The sequence below is a fragment of the Cariama cristata genome, unplaced genomic scaffold, assembly GCF_000690535.1.
Source record: "Cariama cristata isolate BGI_N322 unplaced genomic scaffold, ASM69053v1 scaffold13155, whole genome shotgun sequence".
Taxonomy (NCBI): Eukaryota; Metazoa; Chordata; class Aves; order Cariamiformes; family Cariamidae; genus Cariama; species Cariama cristata.
In genome coordinates this window covers 12,349-30,951 of record NW_009617005.1, presented here as the reverse complement: position 1 = coordinate 30,951, position 18,603 = coordinate 12,349, and the positions used below count along the sequence as shown (strand labels likewise).

Genomic DNA, 18,603 nt, shown 5'->3' with positions numbered 1-18,603 from the left:
TGTGGATGTTGTCTGCCTAGACTTTAGTAGAGCCTTGGACACCATTTCCCACAGCATTCTCCTGAAGAAACTGGCTGCTCATGGCTTGGATGGGCATACTCTTCACTGGGAAAAAAGCTGGCTAGATGGCCGAGCTCAAAGAGTGGTGGTGAATGGAGTTAAATCCACTTGACAGCTGGTCACAAGAAAGACCTTGAGGTGCTGGAGCATGTCCAAAGAAGGGCAACGAAGCTGGTGAAGGGTCTGGAGCACAAGTCTGATGGGGAACTGCTGAGGGAGCTGGGGTTGTTTAGCCTGGACAAGAGGAGGCTGAGGGGAGACCTGATCGCTCTCTACAACGACCTGAAAAGAGGTTGTAGCCAGGTGGGGGTCGGTCTCTTCTCCTAAGTAAAGAATGATAGGACAAGAGGAAGCAGCCTCAAGTTGCACCAGGGAAGGTTTAGATTGGATATTAGGAAACATTTCCTCACCAAAGGGGTTGTCAAGCACTGGAAGAGGCTACCCAGGGAAGTCGTAGAGTCACTGTCCCTGGAGGTGTTTAAAAGACGTGTAGATGTGGTGCTTAGGGACAGGGTTTAGTGGTTGACTTGGACGTACTAGGTTAATGGTTGGACTCGATCTTAAAGGTCTTTTCTAACCTAAACAATTCTATGAAAACATTTTTTTTCTTCCTTAGCCAATGGCCGTGTGAAGTTCCGAGTTGAGGGTGAGTTTGAGGCCACCTTGACAGTGATGGGTGATGACCCTGACATCCCCTGGCGCCTTCTCAAACTGGAAATTTTGGTTGAAGACAAGGAAACTGGTGGTAAAAAAAAAAAATCAAACCTTTAGACTTTCTTTTTAACATGATGTTAATCTCTGATGCTGTATAAGTCTTGTTTATACTGGGTGTTTTGCATGTGACAAGATAATGAAGCTGTATATACTTGTCCTGTTTTCACGTTGCTCTATATGCTTTTAGTACCTTAACAATGTGTAGACTGTGACAGTGTAGTAGACTGAAATTTCCAGAGTAAACCAAGGATGTTGTTATTTTGTTAGAAAGTCTGGTATGGAAATTGCTCAATACAGTTGTATATTTTTTCTTTTATTCATTTATTTAATTATTTTAAATACCTAGTTTACTGATGTCTAATGTGATTTTTATTTTTTTTTTTAATTCATAAAAGATGGTCGAGCATTGGTTCACAGCATGCAGATCAACTTCATCCATCAGTTGGTTCAGTCACGGCTGTTTGCTGATGAAAAGCCACTTCAGGACATGTACAACTGTCTGCGTATCCTTCTGAAAGTTGCTTCTGAATAAGCTGTTTAATGTAGCCTTTTTCTTCCTAGTAGCTGGAGATCAAGAGAGATGCATTCTCTGTTAAGCTAGGGGAAGATGTCTGGACATGGAGTAAAAAGGATGGCCTTGGAAACAGTTATTTTCAGGTGCCAGCATGTAAAATTTGATTTTACATGCTTATTCAGCAAAGGCAAAGGTGAGGTACTTGTGTGGCAAGTCAGTGCAGCAACAGCTGGCTGCAAGTGCTAATTTCAGAGGTAGAATACAATCCTGACCTGGAAGGTAAGGTTGCTGACAGTTCTTGCTACCAATGGTGATGACAGTGTGTTAACTGTATTGCACCTGTGTGAATAATAAAATGAGATACAGCATGTGCAGGAGGTAGTGCAGTGATTTTTCTACGGTCAAAGGGCAAACTGTTTGATGATGTGAAATGGTTTTCAGTGAAATGGTTTCTGCAGAAACAAACAGAATCGTGTTATTTTAGGCTGACTATGGGAAATAGGGTTAGTGGTAACTATAGGGTGAATTCAGTTTCTTTGGAAGTAATCTTTTCCCTAAAAGATGATCAGAGTTTAAATCTATAAAACAAAGCTATTGTGACAATCTTGTCTAACACCCTGCCCTAGATGAGAGTTTAAAAATAAAAAGAAAAAAAACCTTTGAGAAATATTTGATGCTGTTTATATGTCTTTATCTCTGGATTAGTACATTAGTGTGTTTTCAGACAGCATCTTGTCTGACTTCCGTGACAATTTATGTAGTGTACAGAAATTGATTTGTTTAGCTTACAGGCTTTTTGGAGGTTTTATGTTTTCTTAACTCTGTTCATTAGACTCCTTCTGCTTAGCACTTCAGTTGGAAGTCTTGCATTCACAAACACTAATGCTGATTCGAGAGCGCTGGGGTGACCTTGTGCAAGTGGAGCGGTATCATGCAGGGAAATGTCTCTCGCTCTCTGTTTGGAAGTAAGTTAATTTTAAAAGAGCTGTTAACAAACAAGAAATGAAATAATATTCGGGTTTTCATTTACTAAGTTGGAGCCAGAATTTTCAGAATTGTACTTTCTTTTTCATGTGAGACTCCTAAATTCTTGTGATTAAGTACCTAAACATGTTGCTTGACTTGCAGAGAAGTGAGGGATGTACAGGAGAACAATGGATAGTAATAAATCAGCTTGTATTTACGCGAATAGCTAAAGAAATTAATTAGTTCTTTGTCAATCTTTTACTGTATTTGTTGCTTGACTTGCAGTAGATAAAATTTTTAAAAGTGATCCAGATGGTCTCATAATTGTTTTGAATTTGCAGCCATCTAAAACTTCTTTATGTAGTTATAGTTTACCAACAGTTCTACATTAAAATGTAAACTAAAACAAACGCTTTTTTCAGTTCAGCTGATAATAATCTTATTTTTAACCAGAACTCTCAGAATCGAGGATTAGCTACTGAAAAACATATTTTCTGCTATTCCAGTTACATGGTTTAATTACTCTCTTTATTTTAAGTCAACAGGTGCTTGGCAGGAAAACAGGGACTGCATCTGTTCATAAGGTCACTATTAAGATTGATGAGACTGATGTCTCAAAACCCTTACAAATATCTCATGAGCCTCCACTGCCAGCCTGTGATTCCAAACTGACGGAAAGAGCCATGAAGGTAAAGGTTTGCTTTGCAGTAGGCATCTAGTTTTATGAATCAAAAACTTAAAAATGCTTTGCGTTGTCAGTTTGTTTCACTTAGAAACGGCTCTTTAAATAGAATCAAAGATTTCTAGTCAGCAGTTACTCTAGGTTGTGTTGTGTTTATGTTGAGACCTAAAATTATTGTTACAAATTATTGGCCATCTTAAAAATTACACCTACTTCACAGTGCATTATATACCACTTACGAGACAGAATGCTCAGGCTGGGGGGAAACAACAGCAAATTTCAGTTATAGTTAGTGTTTGGCTTGAAATGCTTTATAGAGAGCCAGTTCTTCCCTTTCCTGTCTCAGACATGCTGCGTAAACTTCCTCTAAAAATCAGCTTCCCCATGTCGCTTGGGTTGGCTACCCAGAAATGCCATTCACTTCAGAAAAATCTTACGTTATGATTTGGAAATCTTGTGCAAAAGAGCTAATGTGGTTTGCTTGTTACAAGGGTTAGGTGAAGCTGTTATCCCTAACCAGATTATGTCATGTGGCCTATTTGAATTGTTCAAATTCCTATGTGATAAAGGGAGGGTTGCCGAAATGATCCAAAATGAGTAACTGCAGTCAACTTTCTACTTGGATAAGGCTTCACTAGTGATAATTCTAGATCTTGGTTAATGATATCTAAGAGAAACTGTGTTCTAGGTTTTATAATAAGTCTTCTGTAAGTTCCCCAGCAAGGCTAGCTGTAATATAGCAGGATGCATATTTGTCATTATTTCTTACAGTGTTCGGATTTTTTAAGAGTTAAACTGGAGTGAATGGTGTAGTTTTCAAACTTTCATTACAGTTATTCTACAGGAAAAAACTCTGCAGCTCCGTTTCTTTACCTGTCTTACAGAAATTTCTACTGATGATAGCCTTTGTATTTGAGCCTCTTGGCCCATCTTGTTTACCAAATTTGACAGACAAGTCTCTATGTGGTGAATGTCAAGAACTTCATATGTTTGGGCTACAGAGGAGTGTGGGAAACTTAGTGGAGCATAGTAGCCTTCTACTCTACTTGTAGAGTAGAAGTTCTACTGTTAGTATAGTAAATATATACTACATCTGCTCATTTAATAGCCTAAATTAGCATATTTAGGCTACTAAATATACAGTTAATTTAGCAAAGATACTGTATTTATGCCTAAATCCAGGAAAATGTGCTTTATCTGGAACATCTGTTGAAGTTCCACTGGAGCTGACGCAATCTAAGCTCACGCAGAATCAGGTCTACAGTCTGTATGTTAAGGTATCAAGCAACTGTATATTTGAGATTTGTCAAAGTTAATGCTGGCTCCCTTTATAAGTACTTTCTCTGAGCTTTAAAAATTTATCAGCTATGGTATATACACTGCTGTATTAGTGTTTGAATAATGATCTCAGCTGTAATGACGTAGATAGCACACTGTGTTTCTGTTTATTTAAGATACTATATAAAACAGTGGCATGAACAAATATGTTTGTCTAAGCAGGTTATTATACATTAACCTTGGATGTAGCTATAGACCTGTAGTCACTTGTTTGTGGGTAAGATTTAACTCATAGCAGCAGCTGAGTTGAAATACTCCTGTGGATGGATAAACACTTGATTTTTAAGGCCTTGTCTTGGAAAGCTAGTCTTCAGGGGAAGATCATCCTGGTATATACGAAGGCATGTACTGAAATTCTGTATAATTCTGTTCTGGTATAAACCTATTCTGCATTTATCTCTTATGCTAGAATAAAATCTGAGTTTACTTCACCTTGAACAGTTTTCAAAGCAATGCGAGGTTAACTAGAAAAAGGTTTTGCAGTAATCTGTAACTTGGCTTATGCAAAATAGGTAAATAATATGACTGTAATATGAATGGATATAAATGCAAATGCTTTAGTTTAGGTTGCACAAGTAAACTACAGGGAATATAAGTGGTGGCATAAGTTTCAGCACTGGCAGCACAACAGCCTCTAGATACGCCTGGTTTCAGTAGAGTTGCTCATATTCAGTGTCTGCCACTGCATCTTCACTGCAGTGTTACCCTGTTAGCAGGACTAAAACTAGTGTGTTTTATTTCATGCTACAGCTATGTGTGTGTTTGTGTAGAGGCAACCATGTTCTAATAGAGTGTTGTTTCTTGGGGTTTTGTGGTTTTAGTGGTTTTTTTCTTTCCTTAGCTTGAGCTAGTTATGAACAGATGCATGCTAAGCTAGAAAATTCTCCAGCCTGGATCCAGAACAAGTAGGTCTGCACAGGGAGTGCTGACAGCATAGTTTGTGAAACTTCTTTACTTTTACATTTTCTTCTAATCTTCTTTCAAAAACCCTCCTGCTGTGCAGACATAATCTTATGCTAGTTTGTTGTATTTTATAGTGATCCAAATACTCAATTTAATAGTTCATTTGGTTCACCACAGTTCTAATCAAATTCTTTCTGAAGTGATTGTTTTATTAAGTAGCTTTGTTCCAGTGTACTAATGCGTAAAGTTTGCACATCAAATTTGAACTTGCTCAAGTACATTCCTTTTTTACAGATTGACCACCTATCAATAGAAAAACTCCTAATAGACAGTGTCCATGCAAGATCTCATCAAAAACTCCAGGAGCTGAAAGCCATTCTTAAGAGCTACAACGTTAATGACAATTGTATGTGTTTTCTACTGAAGTTTGTTTCAAGTTCGTTTACATTTGTGCCTAGGAATGGTTTATTTTTTGGGGGCATTTCTTGTTTTCATTAATTGAAATAAAAAATATGAAAAAATAAAAGGAGATGTGTTCAGAATTGACAAGACTTAGCTTTAACTTAATCTGCACTGGTAATTATAAAATACTCATAGGTCTAAATGCAGTATAATAGATGAAGCTGGTTGAGCATTATAGTCTGGGTTGGAGGGTTAAAAGTTGTCTACTGTAAAACTTGTACATATTCAGAACTGAAAGCAAATCCTTCGCTGTCTTGAGCTAGCTTTGGCATGAGACTTTCCTTAAACTGTTGTTGAAACTATTGAGATTTGAATTGAGTTTATAATCCTGAGGCAGTGAGTTAAAAGATATTCAAAGATTAATAATCTCCTTCAAATTTGGTCTGTCTTTTCTTGGTGGCTTGTTACTAGCACTGTTTTCATAGAGAAATTCTTATATTCAGTTCCCTCTTTGTTAACAGTGTAATAATGTGCAAGTGAAGATTGTGTCTATAAAACCAAAAAGGTTTTGTGATTATAATGGGCTAAGTTTTAATATGATGAGCTTGAATTTTGTGTCAAATTATTAACATCAAATTTTGTTTAGCATTCATTGAGACGGCGCTTCCAACTCTTGTAATTCCAATTTTGGAACCATGTGGTCGATCAGAGTGCCTGCATGTGTTTGTTGATCTCCACTCTGGAATGTTTCAGCTGATGCTGTATGGTGTTGGTAAGTAGCTGCAAAACCAGGTGATATTTAATATCTTGCAAGAATCCTGTATTATGAAGTAATTTTGTGTGAACAGTTCTGTCAAATCTGCGAAGTTGTGTGAGTAAATAGGAATAATGCAAATGAACACTGCACTTGGGTCATCATTTAGCTATTTGAGTTTGAGGAACAGAAAATTGGATCTTTGTTCTTAAGAGTCACAGTTCAGTTAGGTATATTTTAAGAGGACAACAGGCTAAATATTGTTAGGCATCATTGCAGTGCACATTCTTTATGGCTTATGATTCCTGGGTTGTGCTGTTAATGGATGCGGTCATTCTGTATGGACCTGAATGAGAATTGTATTATGGGACCTTATACATCTTGAGTTACTGTTCAAGTCTTACTTCAGGTTTCAGATTACTTAAGAAGAAAAGGAAAGTGAGTTATTTTAGTTTATTTGCCTAATAAGATACTGCTGTGGTTTTACAAGCATTACGGATCATTTGTTGATCCGTAATGCTTGTAATCGCTCTCTTTACAATGAACCACATGGAGAAGGCAAGGGACAACAATTACAAGTTGCAACAGGAGAGGTTTCATCTCGATATAAGAAAGAAATTTTTTACAGTGAAAATGATCAATCACTGGAACAAACCCCCAGGGATGTGATGGGGTCCCCATCACTGGAGGTTTTCAAGATGCAATTGGAAAAGGTGTAAGATAATGTCATCTAGACTCCCTTTCCTATGAAAGGTTGGACCAGGTGATCTTTTGAGGTCACTTCCAACCTGGGCTGTTCTATGATTCTGTGATTAATTGTTCATTAAATTAGACGAAACACTGTCATTAAAAGGTCAAAATGTTGTTTGAAGAGCAGATGTTAAGACCATTCACTCCCCTAATGTTCTTGCAGATCAGCTGACACTTGATGACATAGAGAAGTCTGTTAATGATGATATGAAGCGTATCATTCCTTGGCTCCAGCAGATCAAGTAAGTGACTTGAATGATTCACTTAGTTTGCATAGAATGAATCACTGTATTTATATTTTGGATGATCGCACTTGCATGGCTGTGTGTTACCACAGTAGGGGATATACTTTCTCACTGTTCTAAGCGACCTTGAGTATTTACCATCTCCTCTAAATGGGTGGAGGAAATTCTGCTTTTGCTTGGAGTACATTCCATAGTCCTCCTTTAGTCTGCCCCCTTACACGTAGCCTCATGCATTGCTATGTGTACACTCTGCATGAAGTCTCTTCACTTTAAGTCAGTAGCAGACCACTCGCTTCCTGAGGATCTCATTTTGTGTTTGTGTTCCTTTTCTATCTCCTTTATTCCACTCTGTTTCTGCAGCTGAACTCTGCTTGTTTCTCAGCAAGAATGATCTCCCTCCTCACAATACAGAGATAAAACTAGGAAGTGGCCTATGATGATTTAAATAATATCTGTTTATCTTCTAACACTTCAACCCTTGCTGGTTTAAACCTCTAACCTTCCTTCTGTAAAGCCTTGAGATTTAAGCACAAGATACATTTGGCTCCCATAAGAGGTTGTAGCAAATAAGAGAAATACAGTTTGCATCTGCATGAAAGCTAAGTTCTACCTGCTCTGTCGTTTTGGAAATTCCCAGTACTCTGAGCTAATTGCAGGGTGAAACCTCTATTTGAAGAATTTTGCTTCTAAAAGAAGAATGATGACGCATGAAGCACTGGCACCCTGGAGAAACTAATCAACCTCCCTTTGTTATAAATAATGTACTTGAGATAATGGCTTGCGTAGTGCTGCAGTTTTTGAGGAAGCTAGGCAGGCCCACGAAATGTCTTTTACGACAGCTACATCTATCGTGTATCTACAAGAATAAATGTGGTGTGTCGTGATGGAGAGATGCTGAGCACCCACACTTTCCACTGCTGTTTTCAGTGGAAGTTTGACTGAAAAACCAAGACACGCGTTTCTGAGCCTCTTTCAAGCCTAGCTAGGCTTCCTGGCCTTGCCGCTGTAGCCAAAATCCATTGGAATAGGACAAAGTTTAATTCCAAACATTAGAATAAATTTGATGTCTTGCATGTGGTTCTTCATGTCCACATTTATCTGGGTGAATGAGTTTGTTTATTACATAATCCAGAGTGACATCCAGCTTTGGTGACTTTTTTTACTGTATTGCTTACCAGCCTATGGGAGCAAAGCTTTTCTTTTTTATACCAAAAAATAATTGAAGATTCCAAATTGTAAAATAACTGTAGTCTGCATAGTTTTCAATTTGTGCATTCTTTTTTATATTGTAATTTCATATTGTGGTGTATAAAAATTTGTTTATGTATTCCTCAGTGAATAATTTCAAGGCTTTTCTTCTTAAATTAACAGCTGTCTGTTACTCAACCTGAAGACAATATGTAAAGATAGTAATAAGAAAATATAAACTCATGAAATTTTCTCTGTGATTTTCTGTCTATAACTTGTGCAGCAATGATAGATGTTGGCTTAGAATATGACTGACTCTCTTAATTTGAGACTAATGCTCTAAACAGCAGTATACTAGAGTAACGTAAAACAGTCTCAGGGTACTAATACCTTTATTTCAATGCAAGGTTCTGGCTTGGACAGCAACGTTGCAAACAGTCTATAAAACATCTGCCTACAGTGAGCAGTGAAACTCTTCAACTAGCTAATTATGCTGGCCATCCGGTGGGAAACTTGTCCAAACACAAATTGTTTATTAGACTCACTCGCCTTCCACAGTACTACATTGTAAGTAACTGAAAAATGCTTCTATCTTTTGCTCGCAGTCATGGATATACCAGACAGTTTGTCTGTTGTACTGTTAACTCTAACATTAGGAACCAAGTAGTTGATGTAATCCTTGACTGTCCCCTCTCCCTCCCTTCTCTCATTCAGTGGGTTTGTTAAGCAGTCAGGCTTATAGAGAAGAGGGGACATAAAGGTTTATTACTTAGCAATCTTCCCATTCTCTTTATGTTTCCTGAAAGTTTAGTCTTCCTTCTCTGCTTGGATCCCTTTCCTAGCCACAGTATTAATATCTTGAAAAAGACTAATGTCTCTTCTTTGAGGAGAAGAGGATCAGAACAGATGTAAACATACTCTTAGCTTGAGGGTCTTCTCAATTTGTTGTTTTGTTTAAATACAGGTTGTAGAGATGTTTGATGTTCCTGGCAACCCCACAGAACTAGAGTACAAGTACTATTTTCTCTCTGTGAGCTATGCTGAAGGAGATGACAGCCCTGCTACCGCACTTTTACTACAGCAGTTCAAACCAAACATTGAAGAGTTGGTACTAGACACAAAAAGTGGAAAACAAATGAAAAGTGGTGTCAAGCGCAAGGTATGTGCTTCAAAAGCCATCAGGCTAGTTAGAGAGCGTGAAAGCTACACACGTTCTGAGCATCGATACCAGCTTTAGCAGTGTTGTTTGAAAAGCTTGTGTGGCTGACATCTTACTTGTATTGTGGCTTGGTTCTCTGGACTGCTTCCCTAGGGAGATGTTGGGAAACTATTTTGCAAGAGTTGTCTTTTAATTCATGCCAGGCCTTCTCAGATGTTCTAAAGAGCCAAGGCAGAGCACTATGCTGAGGTAGCTAGAGAAGCTTGTATACACAGAGCACTGGTATCTGCATGATATTCTTTGTGCCATGTAGGTGTAGTCTTTGAAAGACTTGCAGGGGCTGATAAGAGTTCCTTCTTTGGGTCAGACTGACATGGCTTAGTGATACGTAAATACAATTTTAAGGAAGGAGGTGATTGTAAACCTACGTTAACTGGATTGCTTCAGTCCTGAAGTGGACCAGATTCTTTCAGGAGTTTGTGCTCAGAGTGTGATGCATTTAAAACTTGGATGAAAGGGATTATTCTCTGACATCTTTTCAAAATGTTCAATCCAAATATGCATTTGTCTTTATTTTAATTTTAGTTATCTGGTGATCCATGTTCCATAGAACCTAAGAAACCAAAACGGTCGGGAGAAATGTGTGCCTTCAATAAAGTGTTAGCCCATATTGTAGCCATGTGTGATACAAATATGCCGTTTATAGGGCTTCGTGTGGAGGTACGTAGTAAAAAATATTTTGTTTCTTTCTTCTCCTCTACTACTTCTGATTCTCTTGTCTAGATGCAACTATTCAGCATACTTGTGGTCATGTGTTCACTTTGGAGTTCCCCCGCCAGCCAAGCCCAAGTGACTGATGTTCTACACTGGGTTGCTCTAGTCTTGTTAGAGCTGGTTCTCTAATACCAAGCACTGCAAAAAGCTTGAAAAGTTGAGGGAAAAGGGAAAACGAGAGGATGAAAGACACACTTGTGGGAGGGGGTGGGAGACAACTTTATGCCAGATTTGCACAGACTGTTTTTTGGCTGTTTCCTGTGCTTGAGGATGTGCAACATGTGTCACCCTTAGGGGAAGAAAAATCCTGGAAAAAGTTAGTTATTTTGCTTGACTTTTTTGCTTGGGATAACATTTTTCTTATTCGTTCCTAGTTGTCTAATATGGACATTCCACACCAAGGAGTACAAGTAGAAGGAGACGGCTTCAGTCATGCAATACGTTTGTTAAAGTAAGAGGTTATGATCCTGTGTTTCATTTTATTACTGTACATATGCTTGAGAGAAAAAAAAGAGGATTGTTTGGAGAGTAACAGTAAAAATATCGGGGCAGGAGGGATTTTTGCTTTGGGGTTTTTTGTTGTTTGGTTTTGGTTTTTTTAATTATTGTGTGTCTTGCACTCTTGTGTGACGCAGTGCTGGAGAAAGAGGAAAATAAGAGTAGACACAGAGCCAACTATCATTTGTTTCTTTCATTAGCCTAAACTGGGGAGCTCTGAAAACAGTCTGACAGTCCTCAATCCTAAAATCCAGGCAGTGCTAAGGAAGATATGGTGATGATTCGTGAACATGTAATTGCAATTTTAGATCAGATCAGAGGCCTGCATACTCCGTATGTTATTTGACAGTTATCAGTATATGATACTGCAGAGGAAAATGCAAGGAATCCCAGAAAAGAAAATTGTGTGGTAAAAAACTTGTAGAGGAAATCTGAGAATCGTACAGTAATTTAAGAGCGGAAGGGACCTGTGGAGGTCATATGGTCCAACCTTCTGCTCAAAGCAGGGCTGATAGCTGCATTTTCCAGTCTCCAAGGGTTTTTGTGCCCTCCATGGGCACAGCGATCTTGAATGCTGACTAGAGGTGGGTAGTCACTTAGTTGCCTGGCTAATACAGCCCAGGATGCAGCGGTCTGTCACTGCTGCAAGGGCATGCTGCTGATTCCTGTCTGGTCTGTCGACCAGGCCCCTAAGTTGTTCTTTTACAGAGCTGCTACCCAGCCAGTCAGTCCCACTCTGTGCTGTTGCTTGAGGTTATTTAGGCCCGAGTGCAGGACTTTGCATTTGTTTTTGTGGAACTTCATCAGATTCCTGTTAACTCGTTCCTCCAGCCGTCTGAGGTCTCTGAATGGCAGCCCTGGCCTCCAGCATGTTACGTGCTCCCTCCAGTTTGGTGTCATCTGCAAAGTTGCTATTCCTTCACATCGTGTAGGTTATGGAAATTGTTAAACAGTACTGACCTCTGTGTTAACCCTGAGGAATACTAGCCACAACCAACCACTGATTGGACCTGCAACTGTTGACCACAGTGCTTTCTACCTCGAAGTTCAGCCCATTTTTCACACTTCTTGGAGCCTACTTCAAGCATCACCAGTTAAACTTTGGATTCAGTTATGAAGTAAAACAAATTATATCAATTTAAAACATAAGAAACCCAAACCCCAAAGACACCTTCTAGAGTAAAAACTTCATAACTTCTTTTGTGCTGCAGAAATGTATAGTGGTATAAAGGCATCAGCCTCTAAATGCATCAGGCCCTACCTTTTTAACTTTGCATATGAGCAGAGAAGTACTGAGAACTTGTGAGCTGAAGTTAGGGGTGGTACATGAAATTTCTGGATAGACTCTCAAAGGGTTTGAAAAAGTTTGGCATGTTTTTACTTAAGCTTTATTTAGTCTGTCCCCTGAGCTCAACTCTCACATTGGCATATGAATAAATTGGTGGCCACTAAGATAACTGCCAGGTTGTTCATGCAACAAGAGTGAGCTTGTTCTAGAAGGCGAACTGATTCATGAATTCAGATTGCCGCAGAACTTACTTATTTTCATCTTTTTTTGGCTTGTTTCTCTGTATAAAAGCTTTATATCAATGTGCTTTTACTTAACCAGGAGATCAGGGCCATTCAACAGATCCCTTAACAGTCTGTAATTTACAGGTGTTGAATCCACATAAAAATTGGTCTTAACTCAGAGTGCTTTTGTAACAGACTTATTACAGTCCTTGAAGAGGAATAGGATATCTCGCTGTGCAGTCCAGCTGTCTTTGCTGTTGATTTGTTCATTCTGTCGTGTCCAGAGTTGGAAGTCCTTTAGGAAATGTTAGAAGGTAGTATTTTTTGGTTTGGAACTGTACTGTGTATAATTGAGTTTTTTGTTGTTTTTTTTTTTAAATCACAAATAGAATTCCTCCCTGTAAAGGTGTAAACGAGGAAACGCAGAAGGCTCTGGACCGATCTCTTCTTGATTGCACTTTCCGATTACAAGGTAGAAATAATCGCACATGGGTGGCTGAACTGGTGTTTGCAAACTGTCCACTTAATAGCACTTCATCCAGGGAGCAAGGTAAGTTCTATTTAGGAAGAGTGGTATATTTTGTTTCTTTGTGGTTTACCTTGTCTGTTCCAGTAGTTCTAGTGTTTTGATGTTTCCGGACAACTGTCTGCTCTTAAGATTTCTAATAAACTACAGTGTACCTGAATCAAAATTTTGATTGCTGAGTTGATACACTTTTATTATTTAAATATGCTTCCTGGCCACTTGCTACAGTTCACTCATAGTCTGTAAACCACAGTTTAGGAACCACTAGTTTAATCAGTATTTACCATGTCCTAACACTGCAGGACCAACCCGTCATGTTTACCTGACATATGAAAACCAATTATCTGAACCAGTTGGAGGTCGCAAAGTCGTTGACATGTTCCTTAATGACTGGAACAGTATCGCTCGGCTGTATGAATGTGTCCTGGAGTTTGCACGATCCTTACCAGGTACGGAAACCGCCTCCTTTTCATTAAAATGATGTTTTTACAGATTACTGTGGTTTTCTCACTCTAACTCTTTTCCCTCCTCTCTTCAAAGACATACCCAACCACTTAAACGTTTTTTCAGAAGTTCGCATCTACAATTACCGAAAACTTATCCTTTGTTATGGAACTACCAAGGGGAGCTCAGTAAGTAACTCCTCAGTGCACTTAAAATGTATGTTGGAAAACATAGAGTTCTCAGAATTGTGCTACAAAATATTTCCTTGTATTACATTATTGTGGAATTAATATTGATGAATATAGAAAAGACAGAAATAGAGGGTGCCAGATTGCCAATTTGTTAGGTTACTAGATATTCAGCATTTTTGAGAATTTGGGTAAGATGCTTTAAATTGTAGGAAGGACAGTTGTGTGCTCCTGAGTGATGAAAGCTGGTGTAGCAGACTTTTTCTGACAAACTTGTGGTAAGTGTTACTACTGGTCACTGCTGTAGTGGGATATATGGATACATGTAAGCTGAATGCCTAACTCTGCCTTAGAAGAAAGGACTCTAATAAAGTTTTAAATGTAGTACTGCGCCTTCAAATGAGGGGGTCCTTAATTATTTTGTAGCAGTGCGATTCCCTTGTTCAGAACTCTAGCTTACTCTGTAGTATTTGAATTTACAGCTCATTAATTACTTTGATAACTGAGTACTTGCTCACACCCTTGCCTTAAATGCAGGGTAGAGGAGGAAGTAAGTGCACGTTTATTACTAAGAATGTATTTTTGTGTGCAACTGTTGTAAAGTAGCTGATGCACTTGAAATTTGCTTCCTGGAAGGTTTTTGTGTTCGTGTTCTAAGCTGAATTTTTAGGAGTATTTCTTATGCGCGTTTTATTGGCACAGTTAGCAAGTAACAAGAATAACAGTGTGAATTTTCCATGTCACTTCCTTACATATTAGCATATGTCCGGTTCTTGGTTTTGTGTGACATGACTGAGAAAACCAGTCAACCTTCAGCAGCTCACTAATCAGTTCTCTGCAGCATGGATCTCTCAAGTTTAATTTTCTCTATCTCACCTTTGGCAGAAAAAGCTTTTTTTCTTTTTGGTTGACTTGCTAAAATAATTCCTCAGTTTTGTGGTTGCCAACAATCCAGCTAGCTAACTGGATGTTAAAGCTAACAGCGCTTTGTTTTTTTTCACAACCTCAGCAACTTTTGAGGAACATGAGTTACAAATCTGTTGAGGTTTGATGAAAAATGGGGTTTAAAGCAGACCAGCTTTCTTCTTATAACCTCATAGTTGTTCTAGTTTCCAAGACCATTTTATGTTCTTGACATTGCAGATCAGCATTCAGTGGAACTCCATACTCCAGAAGTTCCACATTTCACTGGGAACTGTTGGCCCAAACTCAGGTTGCAGTAACTGTCACAACACAATTCTGCACCAGCTCCAGGAGATGTTTAATAAAACACCAAATGTGGTGCAGTTGTTACAGGTAATGTTTTAAAAACTTCTCTCAAGAAAAGTGCAAGATAATTAAAAGCTGAATTCTGGTTAAACTGTACTCTTCAAAATTACATGTGAATGTTATGATTGTTTATGGATCTCGTTGGCAGAAGGTGGCTTGGGGAAGACTGTATCCTCCCTATGCCCCATTTGTCCTGACCTTTACTTAAAGGTAAGCGACCTGATCTCTCAATATCTGTTCTCTCAGGTTTTGTTTGACACTCAGGCTCCGTTAAATGCCATCAACAAACTTCCAACTGTGCCCATGCTGGGTCTGACTCAACGCACCAACACTGCCTATCAATGTTTCTCAATTCTGCCACAGTCACCCACGCATATCAGGCTGGCTTTTAGGAATATGTACTGCATTGACATCTACTGCCGGAGTCGTGGTGTTGTAGCGATACGTGATGGGGCATACAGTCTCTTTGACAACAGCAAAATAGTTGAAGGTTTTTACCCTGCGCCTGGATTAAAGGTGACGGTTTCTGTATTTTCTGGCATGCTGTAAATAAATGAGCGTCTGACTTCAAGTATGGATGTGATGTGAAGAGCTTTCTGAAGCTTTTTTTTGTGAAGAGCTTCAGTCTCTGAAATTCTGAGCACAGAAGGAATTTTCTGATTTATCAGTAGATTTGTAAGTAGTTTGAATTAAAACATTTCCTTTAAGAAAACTAGCATCAAGTGTCAGGGTTTTGGGTTTTTTTTCTAATCTATGTGGTAAAATAATGTAGAGGCTACTTCAGGCATCCTTTTGTTAAAACTTGCTGAAGCTTTGTGACTAGGCTAGATGTATTATCCGGGATTCACAACTGCTCCTCACAAACTGTGTTGTATGGCAGGACAGTGCTTATACGTTGCAGATGAAGAAATGCTTCATGTCAGACGGTTCTAGGCAGAAACTTCTTTATTTTTAAATGGAAACTATTTTAAAAATAGTTTCCATCAGTGTGTGGCAGGAGCCTGTGGCTTTGCTTCTGAATACAGTGCTGGTTCGCTCTTCCTGAAAAGTGAATCTGCATACTGACAGAATACCTTAGCTGAGGGCAGCTTGTACTAGCGCTAGTTATACTGAAATATCGGAAAGTGGCACCCATTGTGAAACAGGATAGTTTGCTAATTTTTTCCTGTGGCAGTTGCAACTGAACGCTGATTCTCTTGGTACTGCATTTAGCTGATCCTGAACATCTACCTTTCTCACCAATTCCAAGTGGAAGGCTAAAGGGAAGAGGAATGGTATTGTAGATACCAGTGGAAAGTATAAGAGAATGAAATTGGGAAGGTAGAGGAGGAAGAGATGGTGACCTGGGCGTTCTTATCCAAACAGGGCTATTGTAGGTGTGATACAACAGCCCAGTAGGTTCTGCATACTGATGAGTTGTTCTGGAACAGCTCTTTCCAGGTGTAGGCTTTTCCTTATTTTTAAGGAAAAAAGAAAAATACTGGTATTTCAATTAACTAGAGATAATTCCTGTTAATGAGCAAGGTTCTTGTTTGGTGGTGATGCAAGACCCCTTTTTAAAAGAGAAAGCTTAAATATCCACTGAGAAGCTCTGTTTATGAATTAATATATTTTGCAAACTATTCATACTGTATATGCCCACTAGTAGGTAGTTCTAGAGACCTGCCTGTTTCTGATGTGCTGTAGCTGATAAAGATAGTATTAAAGCTCAGCAGATACTGTGCTCGTTTATGTAATAAAATTTAAATGAGGAAATTGCTAACAAAACTGATTTTTCCACAGACATTCTTGAACATGTTTGTTGACAGCAATCAGGATGCACGACGACGATCTGTAAATGAAGATGATAACCCACCTTCTCCTATTGGAGGAGACATGATGGATTCTTTGATATCGCAGCTTCAACCCCAGCAGCCACCGCAGCAGCCACAACAGGTACCCACCAGGCAAAATAAGAAATGTTTATTGTCTTCCGCGATTGTAGGTTTCTAAGAACTTAGTTCTAAAAGGATTAGCAGTAAAAAATGGAAAGGGAGACTATAAAACTGCTCTGTTGTGGAATTCCCCTTGGGGCAAAACGTATTAATTTATTTTGCCATTTTTCATTCCAGCGTAAACAACCCATAGCATATTAGCAGCAGCTTTGGAAGGTCACATGAGAATTGCCGCCTTAGAAGCGAAGGACTGAGGGAGGGAAAACAACTGTTTAAGATAAAAGATGGGAGGGAGAGTCAGGATGCTTTGCTGTTATAGGGTGGCAGATAAAAAGGAATGAGGTCCAGAGGTATTGTGTCTTGAGGAGAAACTGCAAAAAGTCACTGAAAAAAATAGTGATCACTGAACAAGGTGATACAGAGAATCAAACAACTCTATTGATGGACCTGTAAGATTTCATAGGTGGGAACCAAGCTCTCATTAGTATTCTCCTGCACATACTTAACTTTAGTTTTAGTACAAAATGATTAAAAATTTTCCTTGTCCTGTGTTGACAATTTCAGCCATTTGCAAAACAGGCAGGAGCATCGGGAGCATATCCTTTGACTTCACCACCCACCTCCTATCACAACACAGTGACGCCATCTCCGTCAATGATGCACACACAGTCACCAGGTAGGATGGCTGACAGTTTGTGTGCTAATTATGTGCTGGAAATACACATACAGCTCGTTGTGCTCGTGTGCTTTTTTCTGTTATTTGAGCTGTGTTTAGCTCTGAGTTAGCCAAGAGAATGCACCTTATATTGTGGAAAAATAGCAAAGCAAAGTCCTGCCATGCGTGTTTTGGGAAGTACATTTTGAAGGTAAAAAAAAAAAAACAAACATTCAGTGAAACTGTCATCTTCAGGAAAAATAGCAAAGCAAAGTCCTGCCATGCATGTTTTGGAAAGTACATTTTGAAGCTAAAAAAAAAAACCACCACATTCAGTGAAACTGTCATCTTCAACTGTGTGATATGTGGGACTGTTTCATTCTTACAGCTTACAACTTGCTCAGATCAAAACCTATTAATTTTAAATACCTGCTTCTTCAGAAAAAGCTTTTCATCACCAAAGCACTGCTTTCTGCTCCCAGCTGTTATAGCACAACAGCTGAAAATATTTAAATTCGGGGAAGGGCTGGGCAGGGGGGAAATGCCATTCTTCAAGCCAAGTATCTTGGAAAGTTTCCTCTGTGTGGCGAATCAGTCTGGAAAATAGAACGCTTATGCGTGTACAAAATAAAGCCTTTGAGTGCAAAACCAAATTCTCATAAATCTTGTTTGCTGTCTCCCTGAAAAGGTGATAACTGTAGCAGTTGATAGAAAAAAAGATAACAGAAAAATGGGAAATGTGTATGTTGAGTGACATGATGTCTTTGATTAGGAAATTTGCATGCTGCAAGCTCGCCTAGTGGAGCTTTAAGGGCACCATCACCAGCATCTTTCGGTCCAACTCCTTCACCTTCCTCTCTTGGAATCACAATGGGACAAACAGCTAACTTTGCCAGCCCACATGGTGAGTTCTTTACTGGCAGGTGTATGTATAGTGACAGGGAGAGCATGTTTGCTTCTTGAAATTAAGTCTTCCAGAGCAGACCTGAGTTAATTGAGAAAAATTTTGTCTTCTGTAATTGGCTTAAGTAGCTGTTTTCATACATGTGAGTGTAAGTCTTCACAGTAGTCAAAAGTAGCTGCATGGCATGTTGAAGTGTTCCTAACGTTTTTAAAATTGACTTATCA

At 38.9% G+C, this 18,603-nt stretch overlaps 1 protein-coding gene across 1 annotated transcript in view; it reads left to right on the top strand.

Moving 5' to 3' along the window:
- Window positions 1-676: 676 nt before the first annotated feature.
- The window catches only part of MED14 (mediator complex subunit 14), a gene marked incomplete at its 5' end in the record, with an annotated part of 26,500 nt that continues 8,573 nt past the window's right edge, over window positions 677-18,603 (top strand). The window contains 19 exons of the mRNA XM_009700373.1: window positions 677-805; window positions 1,170-1,277; window positions 2,121-2,253; window positions 2,793-2,943; window positions 5,472-5,583; window positions 6,226-6,351; window positions 7,247-7,325; window positions 8,924-9,083; window positions 9,481-9,675; window positions 10,261-10,395; window positions 10,824-10,900; window positions 12,849-13,009; window positions 13,288-13,434; window positions 13,526-13,617; window positions 14,761-14,913; window positions 15,133-15,402; window positions 16,669-16,821; window positions 17,385-17,496; window positions 18,248-18,379. Of these exons, the coding sequence (XP_009698675.1) occupies window positions 677-805; window positions 1,170-1,277; window positions 2,121-2,253; window positions 2,793-2,943; window positions 5,472-5,583; window positions 6,226-6,351; window positions 7,247-7,325; window positions 8,924-9,083; window positions 9,481-9,675; window positions 10,261-10,395; window positions 10,824-10,900; window positions 12,849-13,009; window positions 13,288-13,434; window positions 13,526-13,617; window positions 14,761-14,913; window positions 15,133-15,402; window positions 16,669-16,821; window positions 17,385-17,496; window positions 18,248-18,379 (2,625 nt within the window). The remainder of the gene's footprint in view (window positions 806-1,169; window positions 1,278-2,120; window positions 2,254-2,792; window positions 2,944-5,471; window positions 5,584-6,225; window positions 6,352-7,246; window positions 7,326-8,923; window positions 9,084-9,480; window positions 9,676-10,260; window positions 10,396-10,823; window positions 10,901-12,848; window positions 13,010-13,287; window positions 13,435-13,525; window positions 13,618-14,760; window positions 14,914-15,132; window positions 15,403-16,668; window positions 16,822-17,384; window positions 17,497-18,247; window positions 18,380-18,603) is intronic.